The following is a 16309-nucleotide window of genomic DNA, read 5'->3' as shown; positions in this document are numbered from 1 at the left end:
CACCGAAATGCACAACGGGCGTTACATCAGGAGGCCACAACACATTCGTTACGGCTCGTTGAGATTAGATTATCCTAGCCCGTGCCGTGGGCAGCAGAGAGGTTAAGTCTTCGCTCTTGGGCCGCACCCTTTGCACGCGCTTGCGAAAAAATATGTTTGCAAAAATTGAACCAGTCTTGAGCCGTGGCCTCCCCTTTTCAGCAAGCGAAGGTGGCTATGGCCTGTCGCACTGCTCGGTAGCCGCTACCGGATGAGATACACTCTCCTCGCTGATCGATCGCATGGCTCAACAAGATCGGTTATAGGAGGAGGGGATGGTTCGAGGGTGGTGCCAATCATTTAGCGGCACCACACGCGTGGACACACGTATATGCGCTACTCGTTTCGTTTTGTTTGCTTCCATACGCTTGGAGGGCCTAAACGCGTCGGCCGCGACGTGACCACCTTGCCCAAAACTATTAATTTAATAACGAACACCAATTAATCATCGTTTGTCGCGGTGCGAATGAAGGTAATGCCTTTCAGTGCAGCTACTACTCTTGAGAGGTCTGTGCACATAAAAACACCTATTCTTCTATCATAAGAGAAGGTTTTAAAATTGCTGTTTGGTCCTTTTGAAGCAAAGAAATATCATTCACAAAGTCCAACGCTAAGGGTAGCAATATGCGGCTTTAACATTTTTCTTGAAATCCTATTTGGCAAGACACTCTGATTACACCTGGCACATTGGTTTCGTTCACTGCAATCAAACGTCCAACCTACGAAAGCGCCAAGAAAAATAGGAAACCAATCAAAAATGGTTGATCACTTTGGAGTTGGTGCAATAAAATGTGGCCCCGTGCCGTAAGGCCCTAAAACCCACCCGATCGGTATTCTCCTCCGATCGGCCGGCTGGTCTGGTCTGTTCCTCTCCTCTCCGCACAGTTCCTCTCCAGGTCGGCAATTCATTTGTGACTTAGTGCCCTGTCAACCGTGGTGCGAATGGGTGCACGCGGTTCTGCCAAAGTGTTATTAAAGCTTTGCTGTCCCTTGAGAAAGGTAATTGCGATCGGCCGGCCGATGCATTGCATTGCCAGGCACAACAGGACCCTGCTAAAGGCTAAATGCACCGTACGAGCATGGGAAAACGTATAAGGCTCTCAATCGCAGATATTAGGTTGCGAACACGATTGTGTGTGTGTGTGTGTGTTTGATGCGGAATCGTTGTACACACCGCGATCCGTTTCAGTGTGTTGCGTCATTCTTTCCTTTCCGCGCGATCCGTTATGAGGTTTTATTTTTTCTTGTGCTGTTTCTCTTGATTTTTCCCCTGCCGCAATGCGTTGGTTCTCAACTGCAACTGTCGCTCCAGACGCAACGGAGACCTCCACATCTGTGTTGCGCGTCACACTGAACCAGCTGGTCAAGAAACTCAATGCGTTCGGTCAATTTATGCAACACCTCGTAAATTAGAGCCACATCGACCTCTCTCTAGTGGCGCACACGCAAGTGCGCCACTACGCACGCAAAGCACGTGCGTGGTTTGGAGCAGAAGAAAAGGGACAGGAAAATTCTGCGAAACACATGTCTTTCAGTCGGGGTGCAATCGTTACATCTGGTGCATACTCTAAATAATTCAATTTGTCAATCCACTCAGTTCGGTGTGAAAATGTGGATTTAAGGTCCTTCTCCGATTGCCTACCTTGATGTCCTTAAGGAAGATACTGTCGGTGGCGAAGGTACTGTTCAGCACCGAAGGCTTATTCTTGACGCTGGGGAAAATGATGCCACCCTTGCGGGAAACATTCTTGGCAGTGCCGGTCGTCGTTGAGCTGCTGTTCGAGTTGTTCGCATTGCTCTGGGTGGTGCTGCTGGTGCTCGTACTAGATGCGGTGCTCGTTGAGGTAGAAGAAGACGACGATGACGAGGAGGCCGATGACGAAGACGACGGATAGGTCGTCGTTGGAAGCGCTTCAGTGAAGTCTTCCACAATGTATCTGAGATGAGCAGAAAGGAGGATTTTAATGCATCTGTAGCAATGCTACACACATGCAATGCTGCCATTTCCCCTTACCTGTTAGGATCGTACTCCACCAGCCGATCGATGGTCGGATCCATCAGGAGCTCTGCCGGCACGGGCCGCTGGGCCAGGACCGCCACATCATCCTCCTGCTTCTTCAGCCGCTTCTCCACCATATCGAGATTGTTGATGATGAGGTTCGTTTTCGTTTTCAGATCGTGATGGATTTCCCCGATCGCACGCTCCTGGCGCTGGTTTTGCGTCAGCAGTGCGTCCGACTTGGGCACCAGATCATCGACCGAGCTCTTCGTGCCGACGACCACGTCCCACACCTCGTCCATCTTCTCCGACACGGACATAATGGGGCGGATCTGCTTGACCAGGATGTCGATCTTGCTCGACTTCACGTACGGGGGCAGGGTCGAGGTTGCGTTGTAGCTGTTGTAGTTGCTGTTATGATCGACGACCGCGTCGTGCACGTCGTTCAGCAGGTTCAGCGTTTTGCCCAGATTCTCCGACACCACGTTGATGTGGAACTGCAGCTTCTTGTCGATGCCGTCCGTGATGGAGCGCAGCTGGCCGAGCTCCTTGGTGATGTGGCCCATCACCTCCGAGTGCATGGCTTTGGTGATTTCCGCCACGTTCATGCTGACCGTTTTGCGCTCGCTCGCCTCCGCATTGATGTCGTCCACCGACAGGAAGTTGCTATCGATCTGGCTCTTCAGGCCGTTCAGCTTGCTGTCGATGTCGCTTACCTTCTGGTCGAGCGATACCAGCCGGCTGTCGAGCGAGTTGGTCGACTTGGCCATCCGCAGGCTGTTCGGGCGGTCCGGGCCATCGTCCACGATCGTCAGCTTGCTGTCGAGCGTGCGCAGCTTGGAGATGACCGAGTCGGTCTTGAGGATGTTGTCCGCCATCTTGCTGTCGAGTGATTCGACGCGCCGCATCAGATGCTCGACCGCCTTGTCCAGGTTGTCTATCCGCTGCAGCTTGCCCTCAAGCGTCGACACGACGACCTCGAACACATTCAGTAGCTGCTGCTCTCTGTGGGGGAATGAGAAGCAATGCCAAAAAAAAAAACGCAACGTAAATAATGGTCATTTTAAATTATCGATAAGGCTCTTCCGTTTTGGCGCGCAATGCGTGTTTTATGTAACCGCCGCTTGGTCATAATTTAAAGTTTTATCTAGTCTACATTGTAGCGGCGCGCGCGATGGGCGCAAAAAAGAAACTTGTCACCCTCGAGTGCCGCTTCGGTTCAATTTCTTTCGCTAAACGTATTTTTTCCGCTTTGCTTGCTCCCCATCCAGCACTCCATCGGCCGAGCAGCAGTGAAAAGTGAACGTCTTCGGTTATCTTAATAATTTAATTACTAACGTGCGCCCGATTGCCCGTTTTCTCCGCTTTTTCGCACTTTAATTAACATGATTTATTCGTGTCGTCGTGTCGTGTTTATGTACACCGTTTCCCGTGCCGGCGAAGTATTTTAGGCTTCTTTTTTTTGCAAAATTAAACTCGATAAACGTTTTGCGCTCACGGTACCGTGCAAAGTGGGAAGAAAAATGGAAACAAAAAAAAAGGAAATATTCATTCATCCTCCAGGATGAAAAGGGTTGTGCGGGTGAACAACGTCTTTCACTTTGTCTGTTGGTATTATGGGAAATTAATCTCACCACTGATACCATTTATCATGCGACACAACAGTGGTGTGGCGGTAAAAGTGCACGTTGCACGCAGCTAGGAAGAAAGTGCCGCCTTGCCAAGCGATTGGTTCGAGCCGATTTTCGATTTTGCATTGATTGTTTCTTTGGTTTTGTTCACTCTCCTTCGATGCACAGAATCCAATTGGAGAAAGGGTTTACTTGTAGGCGAACGTTCGATTCCCTTCGAATCGTACCAGCCGACAGGCCGGGGCTTTGTGGCCAATTAATCAATTAATTTACAAAATTAAACATGCCACCTTAATTGGGAATTGGGATTTTAAACCGATATGCTTACATTCGAAGTGTGCAAGACGGGGTGCACTTTGCAACACAGGAATCGGATTCTTGACTATAGGACTTCTTGGTGCAGAAAGAAGGAAACATTTACTCACGACGAGCAAACAGTCAAACGAGCGTAGCATAGGTGAAGGAAATTTCGTGCGGCAGTTACTTTGTAGTTATACTTGCTGGCAGGTGTATATATCACAAGAAGCACTTAATAGCATTAAATAAAGTAGATAAAACTTTTTAAATGAACTCCAATGTAGACGATTGGCCTATCAAGAACGGCAGAATGTGGCAAAACAATCCCAGAGAGCGTGCAGAAAATATTGGAACAATCTTAATACATTTAGTATGTATTGGCATCCTTTTTCTTTTTGTTTATTTGAACAAGAAATTATTGGCTAAGAGTTTAACGGATTGGTTTATGGAAATTCAGCAGGCCATATGATTTATTTCCGATTAATCCTATCAAACCGACCCGAGATGGGGAGAAAATAATCCATTGCTGGCATGAACTTATTATTTGTGTTCCCTCGAGCACTGCTGGCCGGTAGCGTTTTGAACTTTATTTTAAAACGTCCCAACCTACCCAACACTTCGTCGCATGTCTCGTCTATTTGACATGTGCGGCCCGCTTATTAAGCCGCTCTACTTTGGAGTTAACCGTATCGAGACGCATTTGGCTTAATTTGGCGCAAAATTTCAAGCCAAGCGGCAAGCCGAACAACAAACAGCCTTACGTGGACGAGTGCGGCGGCACAGTTTACCTTTTTGCCCTCAGGACCGGGGACGCAATTGTTCCCGAGAGAAGTCCGCCTCCCCCGCCTCTGAGGGTTCCACCAACAACCGCGTGATGTGGATGGGGAAGTTTTCGTTTTTTTTTCCTCAGAACACCTTGCCGCCAATCGCCCGGGTGGCCAGTAGTTGTCAATTAATGCGAATTTCCATTTACGGACCTAAACATGAGCGAACTTTCGAATTGCGCCTTGCGGGGTCCCGCCACCACCTTCACCGTGTTTGCGTGTAAAATGATAAAATTGCGCTCTCTATGCGTTACGTGGACGTCAACTGTTCAGTGTCGACGTTTTTCGTAGTGCGTCACACACACTATCCAGGAGGGTCGTGCAGAGTTGAAAGATTCGATTAAATCCAATCAACGCATCTCGGGCAGAAGGAAGGCTCCTTGATGTTTGCTACCGTAAGGGACGGACGGGTCGCCCGAACCCTCATTGTGAGGGTGCGTGGCCCATTACACGGCGATCCATTTTCCATCTTTGGTCGTAAATCACTTTCGGACCAACCGTTGGCTTCCGACCGGCGGACGCCTGTGCGCAATTGGAAAATCTTTCTTGCTGTTCTGTTATTTCGTCGCTTACCTTAATGTGTGTGTATTATACATGTTACCAACCAAAGGGAAAAAGGGTGACAAAATTCGTGGGCAGAAAATTGTAATGTCAAGCAGTTGGCAATCGCGCACAAAGCGAACCAAATCGAGTTTAGTGAAGCACCAATTTAGCGGTCCGTTTACCACCCTAGTGAAGTTGGTCTCGTCGTCGGCGGCGGTTGTGTGGTGGTGGTGTCAGTGCTAATAGCAAAATAATTAATTTTTGAATGAAAGCATTTAGCAAAGCATGACGCCACACGGCGTGTTTGCTCGTTTGACAACTCGTTTGACGGTTGGCGGTGGCGAAATTTAAATTCACTCGTTGCTCAGACTTCTCTCTCTATCTCTCCATCTCCGATGTAATTACGACTATTTATTGCTCGTTTTAAGTGTGAAATTAGGGCGCCCTCTTTGGTCTCAGAACGCGTACGCTGGGTAATGACAGGACTCATTATATTCGAAACATTATTGTGGCATTGCGCAGAAACGCCAAAATGCGCCACATTGAGCGTTTGGCGGCAAAAGTGCTAATCGCTGTAAAAAGGGTTCATCAGTGTTTATGGGCCGCAGAAATATGTTGCAAAAACCATCAATGGGTTTCAAATTGGATAGGTTGATCGCGTAGTTAGCCACCCAGTATAACCCAGTTCTTGTAAGAGTTCGATTTTTTTGGGGATTTGTAGCAAGAAGTTATTGCTTGCCATGATTTCGTGACGATTTGTGCTGGCGACAATAGTGTTTGATTTGAATGATAATAAGTTCATAAATTCCCGGCGGAGGAGAGATCAGGTGTAGAGGAGGGCATGACTTCCATACCGGAGCGAGCTGGTCAATAGTCGATGAATTATTTAAATTCGATCGATTGCAAAATGACATGACATGAATAATTCAGTACATTCAACCTGGCCGCTGCAGAGCTGGCCAAGCGCAAGACCTGTAGCGCGGACAAACTGTCCCATGCCGAATGTTTGAAACCCGCTCAGTTCTGCAGCGCTTGCGGTGAGCGAGAACCTAAGCTAAAACTAATGCCGTTTGTTTTGTAGCATTAGATTCCTTGGGGAAAGCAATGTTGTTACACTCCGGGACTGTTTGGTGACGTTCTGGCGCAACACGATGGCCCGTTCGTGCCGAATGTGAATGCAAACAACAAACCAGCTGGGGCTGGATACATAGTTGTTGTTGGCGGCCGACTTGGCCGATTATGCTTATGCTTCCCTGCCAACAGCCGGCCATTGGTCAGTGGAGGAGGAAGAAGTAGAAAAAAAAAGCGCACACACAAATTCCCGTCGGCTGAACTGGGTTACTCTAGATTTAGCGCGTGCAACAAAACGGGGCAGCAGCAGCAGCAGCAGCATCAGCACCGAGCAACCAGGCGCGGTTTGGTTTAATAAAAATGTAACCTGTAGCAAGCAAGCACGGGAAGGCAGCCGGGGCCGAGATGGCCGAAGCGATCGCAACGCAACGATCAACACGATCGCCGCAGTAAGCAACTTGTTTGACTTCTTCGTTTGTCAACTGCTGAAACCCTTCGCCTGGCCGGGGTTGGAGCGGTTCGGCAGAAGCAGAGCACGCAAGCCGCGGGTGTGCCGCGGAGGTGGCTGGTGGCTGCCGAACGTGTTGCGTAAGGCGGAATAGAAAGCTAGCCAGTGGAGGAGCACAAGCAATCGTAGCTACTTTTTTTTGGTTGCTGCTGCTGCTGCTGCTGCTGTTGTTTCAGCACCCGCTGCACCGGTCACGAGAAGGAATCTTCGGCCATATGCTAGGAGCACGGCTGTTTGAAGACAGACATCGGCGGAATGTGCAAAAACACGCGGCCTGGCGGGATTTCGGATTCGGCAAGGTTGGATTAGCAAACGAAGGAGTTTAGACAATTCGTGACGCGTTGATTCGGTTCATTTGTTCCTCGTGTTCCCCCAATCAAGCGTTTAATAGACCTTAGCCAATTTTTGGAACAGAGCCGAACGCATGCGTTGGGCGTTCGTTCAAGCGCAGCCTCCGCCAGTACAGAAGAAAGACTTCAACAACAACAAAAAAAACGGCACCACAGAAAGGTGGGCCCAGAGGGCATGGATAAATATATTTGTTTCCATCGAGGGCCCGTAACTGCATCTAAACCGGGTCGTCAGTAGGCCTCAGCCTCCATCGGATTCGATCGGGGTGGACGACGGATCCCGTCAAACACGCAGCCGTGTCCTTCACACGCGGGCAGCGATTGCAAATAGGTATTGTACACACTGGTTTTGCGGTCTGCCGCGTACTTCCGTTCCAAGTGGCAGCCAAGCCTGCATTGCAGTAGCGATTGGAGCCCGACAAACCCCATACCACACCTGAGAGCGTATCGCACAAGGCGCGCGAGCGGGACGCGTAAAGCTCAATTAACCCAATTATCCCACGCACGCGTGACTCGCTGTGGCAGTTGTGGACGGCTAAGCAGCCCCACACCGCGCCACACTTCGAACCCAAGATTTCAATTCACACCCCGGGCCCAGAGAGAGCCCCGGTCGGTGGTGACCAGCACACACAGCCACGCCGGATAAGCCGCGTCCCTTGTGGTGTACCGGGCATGGTTTGCCTGCCTGCGGGGCTGCCACTAAAATCACCGATTCTCAACACTTATTTAGCAGGGTTTTGCGGCATTTCTGGTGCGGCATGAAATTCACAGCCCACAGCCAGCCACTCCATCCCCACCACCACCCGCCCGGTGCAACGTTCAACAACTCTTTGCTGTTCAAGTGATTGGTTTGCGTAACACAAGCACACAGGTTTGTGAGTTCAAATTTTGCGCACTATCGGTCGGGCTGGGACTACCGAGAGAGAGGGCTTAAAGGCGTGGGGTATCAGAGGTTTGAAGCATGTCAGCATTCCAACACCCCCATGTACCGAACAAAAAAAAAAGACCGTTTTCACCGATCCCCGGGTGCGTGAGCGCACCTTTCTGGTGGCTCAAAAGGGCTCAAAAACTAAGGCCCTGTGTTGTGGAGCGGTACGGGTACGGTGGGAACCCTGTAATCACTTAATTAATACGACCGTGCACCCATGCCGTACCGTAGCCAGTGCTGTGAACCCTTGACTCGCGCACCCCCCCCCCCCCCCTCCTAAGCCGCCATTTTCCCCTGCGTTTTGCATGCGTTATTATTATTTTGTTATTTTTCGTGCACCACCGTGTCCTCCCAAGCGCATTTGTTCCCACAGCAATAGCGGCGGACATAATTGCACTCGGGCACTCCGTTTGGCGATAGTGCACCGGAGAGGGGGGGGGGGGGGGCGGGAAATCGGGCCCGTCAAGAAGCATGCAAACAAAATAATAAGCATCATGGTGTGGTAGCTTCGGTGTCAGTCAAAACGGCAGCAATATCGTTTAACACCACGCCGAGGTCAGGATCGTTTTGCCACCGTAGCTCGGCTTTTGCTAAATTGTTTTGCACACTTCTTCGTTTGCGTTCGCTTCGGCTGGCTGTTGTGGCTCCATGCAGCTGCTGCACGGAAAGGGAAGAAAGGTAAATCATCCCTCGCCGTCACTCACGATCCTCTAACGAGCATAACGATCGTGTGTAGTGGAAATGTATTTTTTTCATTATCTTTAACTATGTGCAATATGTAATTTTAGTGGGTTACAGGTAAATGAATGTTTTATATGCTAGCTATGAGACATTGTGACGAAGTTAGGAAATAGTTCTGACAGTTGAAAAAGTTTGGTTGAAATTATTGATTTTGAAAAAATCAAACATAAATCCAAATACTAACAATCTGGCACCATTTAAACTGTTCCAATATGCTCACTCAGCAGATCATGATCAAGGCGGTGGATCATGAAACAATGTAAGCCACATCCTCCCTTTGGGACGTGTGTGCGTTAAACCGCAAAAAAAGTGCCGCCCAAGAAACGCTGCCACAAAAGGTGTAAGATTGGTTCGATAGGCGCGGGAGAAACAAACAAACGCGGGCCACCGTGGTGGGAAGCCACACCGGTGACAGTGTTGCCACTTGCGGTCATTACTGAACCAATGATCGCTGACTCTGATTGACAGCTGAATCTCTCCCGAGAGCACGAACGCACGCTTGTTGTCGCTGGTCGCGTGTTCCGGCCCGCAAGACGGCAAATCGAAGCCGACATCCGCTCACGGTGTGTCACGGCTAGCAGTTAGGCCCGAAAGGCGCGTAATGGTGAGGCGGCGGCAATCTCATTGAGAAAATTAACAATACGTGGCGTGGTGGCCGTTTTCCAATTTTTGAAATGCCCATTGAAAATAGCAACAAAGCGGCAGTCTCTACTTTGCGGCGGTCGCGAAATCACCCTCGCTCCCCGTTTGACAGCGAAGAAGTGAGAATTGGATCAGACCGACAGCGCTGGAGGGATTGTGTGTGTGATCAATCAAAGATCAATTGTTCGCAAATATGGACGCAAAGTGTCCTACGCCCTCTCTGAATACAGAGGCCGCAGCGACCGGAGCGAAGGTACCTTCCATTGAGTCGATCAATCACAGAACCTGGTGGTGGTAGGACCCAAGTTTGTGGAAGCGTTAGGTAGATAATATTGGCCACCGCTTTTGCTGTGCCATTTCGGCTGAAGGGGGGCCAATCGTGAGGTGGCGGAGCAAATCGAACTAGGACACCATCGGGCAAGCTACGGCCCGGTAAAGGTTAGCCGCGATTGTCCAAACAAACAAACCGTACGAACGAGATCCCACTTAGAATTAAGTAGATTGTTCCTGGCCTCGGCACGGCTTGGCTTGGCAGGCGGGCCTTTTTATTATCCGCTCTGGGTGCTGTTTTTTCCCAGAGGTAACTGACATATTTCGAAGGCGCCCACTAATTGACGCCTTCCATCTGGGCGGTGGAAGCTGCTTGCCGTTCTTGTGCCCATGTTCCATTCACCGCCGTGTTGCTGTTCGGTACTGACGACTACTGACGAGCCCTTTACGGAGGGCACAAGATCATTTCACTCCTCCAGGGAGCTACCGTTAGGGAAGGGACACTAGTGACTGTGTGTCCGCTCGGCTATGGACGCTAACGTATGGCCGGCGCATACTAATGAGCGGGCAGAACACTGTTAAACCATTCATCGCTGCGGACCTGTGCGGCCTTAGACGAATTATCTTACAAAGTGTTTGATTTTTTTCACTCTTTAACCTAGATTCGTTTTGCAAGAGCTGATCGTATATGGGGGATCACGCTACTGGCTTTTATGATTCCTCTTTCCACTGAGACAAAAGATGATTTAGTACGTGGTGGTTGTTTTTGTTTTTTTTTTTCATATTTAAACAATATAAACGCGTTTCCCATGTATTGAATAATTGAGCACCAAGCGACAGATACGTTTGGGGTAATGTTTTATTAATGAGTTTGCAGATAGATCATGGCTGATCATAGACTCTCAATATGTTCCAGGTATAAAGCGTCACATTCTATTAGGATTGTTTTACTCAACAAACCTCGACTCTCCCGTTGCGACCAACAGTAGATCATCTCATATAGGTTTGAAACCAATTTCTTGACGTTGTGTGTGTGTGTGCCTCCCGGATGAAGCACCACCGCCCATACTGAGCTAATGGACGATGGCGCTAGAGCATTTTGCATAATTTGCTGCTTTCTAGTCGAACTTTGAGTTGCAAAGACGTGGGAGTGTGGGACGTGATATCGTTTGTTCACACCTTCCGAGTACGGACAAAAGCGGCCGGTACTGTCCGAAAATATGCGAATGGCTTTGTAAAGTGACTGGTAAGAGGTACACTTTAATGTTATATTTGACATATTTCAAGCTTGATACGTGTTTATTTTCAATGAGTGTTTTAATAGATGTACGATCAGGTTCAATGGAGTTGATGATATTTTCAAAGCAGCAATTTTCATAAGAGTTTAGAAGTAATTCAATGGCGTTATTGTTGTAAAACGAATTCTGACGTCCTTTGCTTACAACTAAGCTACTAAAAGATGTACAAATCTACACTAAAAAGCAAGATCTAGGCGTGATCAAAGGTTGTTCCTCCTAACTTGTGATAGCGCTGCCCACTTTATGATATCTACCCTCTTTCACAACCTCACTAATTAATGCCGCCACAAACCTCCGCACTCTGAATGCAGTCAGGCTAACGCTCATTAATCAGGATAAACATTTTTCCATCGATTATGGCTATTAGTTTTATCCACAAACCGGCCAACATCAGACATCACCGTCGGATGCATTGCTGCGCGACGGCGGCGGCGGTGCAATTCGATGAGTCAATTATCACCCAGGTCGCTTAGAGCGGTATGAAATGGTTCCGAGATTACTACACCGTTTAAATTGGATGAATTTTTACCCCATTCCGTAGGGTGGTGGTTCCAGCTGTTCAACGACGCACTACACACTACAGACACGCTGCCTGGAGAGCGAGGTACGCCAGGAACGCGCGTAGTTCTGTGGGACTAGCGGCAACAATTTGTCGGCTTAAATAAACCACCAGAGACGGTCCAATTAGTTGATCATTTTTCAACTGGACACCGATAGCCCAGCGCACCCTTTATTGGGGGAGCCTCAAAAACGGGATCGAAGGGCGCAAGGAGGAAAGAAAGTTGCCACCGGCGATAGTGCGATGATTGAACGGAGCCCATTTTGACGGCTGGAGCCCTTTTTGAACGCTAACCTGCCATCGAGTGGCGGTTTCTTTTATGCTTAAATCACGGGCCATCTGTGTAGGGAATGGTTATGTTACGAAAGTGGTTTGAGGCAACAACATGATAGAAGTGTGATGTGAAGTTTGGACCGGAGATGTGTTTGAATGATCAATTTTTGCTTTGCAACGAAAAACTATTTGTGTGCCATATGTGATTGGTTTTCAGTTTGTAAAAATCGTAAAAATCGTTTTTAGTTGTAAAATTATATTCAGAAGCCCTAACATGGGCGAGAATTATGCAAGGAAGGGAAAGGATCCCGGGCTTGCGTGCGTCTTACGTTCGCTCATACGTAACCTTACTCCACGAATGTCACTTTGGTGGCGGCATTTAAGTGCTGAAATTTGCAACAAACTGACACTGCGCGAACAAAAGGTGAGTTCCACCACGTACGGCCAGTGCCAGTCCGCATAACGCAGAGCACGTTGACGAAACACGTCGTCCCCTATTTGTTGTCCCCCCGCTACGGCACCATGGCAGATGAGCGTAATCAATTTGATGCGGCCATCCCCGGTACATGGTTATGGCCCTGAAAACCTGACCACCGTCGCACCGAGATCATCCGCATCGGGCGGCCCATCTTGGCGTAGGGTCACACAAATTAGCAACATTTCTAACCCCCCGTGAAATCCATCAAGCATCCATCCAGCAAGGCATTCCCCAAATACGGCCCCAAAGTGTTCGTAAAACGCGTCAACAGCTTTAAGAGTTGCTGCAAAAACCATACTCACAAAAAGGAGGATAAAAAAAACTACTAAAATCATCCTACTCAAGGCACAGTATAGTTTAAAGCGGGGACAGATAATCGTATCGAAGAATCACATGCAGGCACGTCGCAGGAAACGGGAACGGCACATGTCCAGCACACACACAGAAACACACGCACATAGATGGCGAAGAAGCGGCCATCTTCGCTAATTAGTGTGGGCCCAAAAAATGTATAAAATATCGAAAGACAATTTCCATTCTCCGGTTGAGCAATGAAAGTGAATGTTGCTGTTAACACGCACGACGGGGCTTTCTTAGCGGTCGTGTTTCGTCCTGAGCATCTTGAAACTGGCATATTGCATGGGCTGGTTTGGCGGTCTGACATCGAGGAAGCGATTGATGGATTGATGTTTAGGTTTGGTGGTGATCGCAGCTCAAGGTTTAAGTGTGCAAAATATTTGTTTTTTTTTTGTTTTTTTTGTTTTGTTTTTTTTGTTTTTTTTTTTTTTTTTTTTTTTCGAGCCGAGCTGTTCTCGCTTGTAATTATAATGCTTTCCTGATGTAAACGTCGCCTTCGTGACCTCAGTCATTCATCAATGTGGTGTTAAATTATGTAATTTTAGGTGTTCTTTGATCTTTCAATTGCAGTTGGTTTCCAAACTGCTGGACAGGATCACTTAATCCGAAAGCTTGAATGTGGTTGGCATTTTTCCTAACATTCTGTACTGTGAACCCGGTTTCTGTTTGAAAATACCACAGCTCTGACATTCCACAACTTAATTTTCAGACTGTCCCGACCCGGTGACATATCGAATGCATGTATCCCGGTGCGGATCAGACACTAAAGCGCGATCTGTCATCGTTGTCATTAATTCCTGGCTAATGCGCGTCTCACATACCGAGGCCGTGTTATACCAACCAAATCCGAAACGGTATGATTAAGACGCAATCCCTCCCCCGAATGTGCGGTATGATTGAGTAAGAAGCTTGACCTGTCAACGAGTCCACACCAATGATCCGATGTGGAACAAACAAACGCTTGACTTCAGCGCCCTACAAGAGCAATGTTTTGAGGCGTAGCGTGAACCGAATCGAATAAATACACACGCACGACAGCGTACACTGGTCGCGTTGACTAATTGCCTCATTTTCGTATACCCAAAACTGCCGTAAATTATTGACCAAATTCGCCTCCGCATGTCTGTGCGACTTCGTGGAAAGTGTGGCTCGCCCTCCGGCTCTTGCGAGAGCGGCTCTGTCAATGTTTGCTGATCCAATCGCTCCAGTCGCAAGTGTCCGTGTGCAAGATCCATATCTTGCCCAACAGCATGCCTGAACATGGGGGGGAGGGCTCAGTCCTCAAGTGCCAATAGCGGGACGGCTTAGTTTTTGTTTCACTATGGCGTTTCAATTATTTCGTAGCCAAATCGGACAGTTTGGAGATGCCCAGGTTCACTTCACCGGGTCTTATCGACGCTCGCACACACCAAGATGTTGTCGTTGGGGTGGAACATTTCTCAATCACGTCGGGCACACGATGTGCACGCCAGTGGTGGTCAGTGGTCGCTCCTAATTTTTGGTGACCTCTGAATGAGGGTTTTGAGGAGAAAGAGCAATGATGGATTGCTGTGCAAACAATAGATTATTTTTGGCGTAGAAAGAAAAATAAAATGAAAGGTTAATTCCCACCCCGTTTGCCAAGGCTCGTCGTTGGTGTCGTAGGATGTGCGCTAGATGACTACAGGCAAAGTTGAATTCATTACGAGAATCATCTTGAGAAGTGCTGTTTGTCCTTTCTGTGTCCTAAGTTCAAGCTAATGATGACCACTTGTTCGAAAGACTAGGACATCGCGAAGTCCACTTGAAGCTTCACAGAATAATAATAGTCTACAAAATTCCTAGTATTTCCTTTCAAGTGGTGTATGTATATTTGAAGCACTAAAAGATCTAGTCTTGTTTTCATTATAATTAGCTATTAAAATAATACCTTACGTGTGTTTTTGTTTTCTCTTAGCTTGGTTTCTTATAGAAGGATCAAATCAGCTCTGAACCAAAAACTTTCGTAAGCCCAATCATGCCTAGACAAATGCGATTTGAACGAAATATTTATGAGCATGTCTAATATATAGGCTAACTGGTTGACCAGGTGTACGTCATACGTCATGTTTGCGTCGATTCTTCTATCGCTCGCCGTGGCCACAAGCACAATTGAGATGTCAAACTGAATGGTGACTCAAATTTATCAAAAAAAGAGAACCACCCGTTCTTAGACATGCATGCATGCATGCTCACCGTTAGCGTATGGACGGCACAGTTTTTTGTGTCCCAGCTTTGATTGAACGATTTTTGGAATGGAATTAGAGCACCCTGCAAGGGTCAGAGCGTCTAGGCAACCATCTAGCAAATCGTACCGGGCAGATTATAGATAGCAACGGGTGGCGAATGCATTCGATTGAGGCTGTGCAGCGTCACAGTGTGGACACACACTGCCACATATAAGCACCAGGTGTGAAGGGAGTTGCGTTAGTCATTGTGAAAATGATTTATATGTCGTATTTTTTCTCATGGTTCTTGATTAGGTTCGACTCTAGAATCTCTGCTATAAGATGTTGCACGCCGGCACACGATTCAAAACGAGATCGAGATCGAACGAATGGTTTTTCAAATTGATATCAGCACCTTTCGCATTAGTCTGGTCGTACAACAATGTTGTTTTGACTGTGGTTCAGTCAGTTTCGTCACCAAGTCATGCGGTGACATGGCTTGGACATTCTGTTGTGGGGTTCATTCCTTGCAATCGAAGGCATTAACATCTTGAATGTCATTATAAGCGTATAAGGATTTTCCCTTTGCCGTTGATGTGCAGCCTAAAAGGTGTGTTCTTCGTAGCCGAGATTGTGCAACACAACAGTAGAACAAAACTGATGTTATTATAGTTGAAGTTTAATTGCCAAGAAGCCACAAAAAAGTGATCGAGGAAAGCTCCCAAAAACCGTGAAAATAGCTGTTGTTTGCGAGTGAATACATACACACCTATATCAAATTACTTTCTTTCATGGCGTTTTGTACGAGCGGCATGTGTTCGATTTGTGATCGGATATGTTGTCACGCAAGTTCAACAACCTTTTTGGCGATGGTGTGTTTATGGCACGAATCTTTGGGAACTTCCTTCGGGGTGCAGGCTTTATGAATATTCATTAAATAAACACAGATCCCCCCTCCTCCACCAAGACGATTATGATACATTGGACACAGTTGCCAAGCCGTAGACGTATTTCATTTCCTGTATGAAGTATATCCGTGTTAGGTACTCGATGGATACAAAATATGTTCAGAGTATGTGTGTCTGTCGTTAAATGAATTAAATTTGTTTTATTTACAACGCACAGCTTAACACGCTGATTGAACTTGATCAATTATCTAATCACCATACATTGCACATCTGGTCAGGTTTGCTCATCGAGGGAAAGTTCAATTGGATTCCCCTTCAAGGTAAGCAGTCTTGTTTTTTTTAGTGCTAAATAAGGCACCTAAGCGTTCGGGATTGTTTAAAAGCACCCAACGATCATCTTAGAAAAG

The 16309-nt window shown here is 47.6% G+C and overlaps 1 protein-coding gene across 5 annotated transcripts in view; it reads right to left on the bottom strand.

Annotated features, from left to right (window-relative positions):
* LOC1280000 (angiopoietin-related protein 3) overlaps positions 1-16309 on the bottom strand; it is an 85375-nt gene that overhangs the window by 6425 nt on the left and 62641 nt on the right. For all 5 annotated transcript variants that reach the window (XM_061657658.1, XM_319794.5, XM_061657656.1 and 2 more), the window contains exons 3-4: positions 2054-3043; positions 1682-1976 (exon numbers count right to left, since the gene is read on the bottom strand). In XM_061657658.1, the coding sequence (XP_061513642.1) occupies positions 1682-1976; positions 2054-3043 (1285 nt within the window). The remainder of the gene's footprint in view (positions 1-1681; positions 1977-2053; positions 3044-16309) is intronic.

Source organism: Anopheles gambiae, chromosome 3 (genome assembly GCF_943734735.2).
Source record: "Anopheles gambiae chromosome 3, idAnoGambNW_F1_1, whole genome shotgun sequence".
Taxonomy (NCBI): domain Eukaryota; kingdom Metazoa; phylum Arthropoda; class Insecta; order Diptera; family Culicidae; genus Anopheles; species Anopheles gambiae.
The sequence above is the reverse complement of the archived record's forward strand: the minus strand, read 5'-3'. Positions and strand labels throughout refer to the sequence as shown.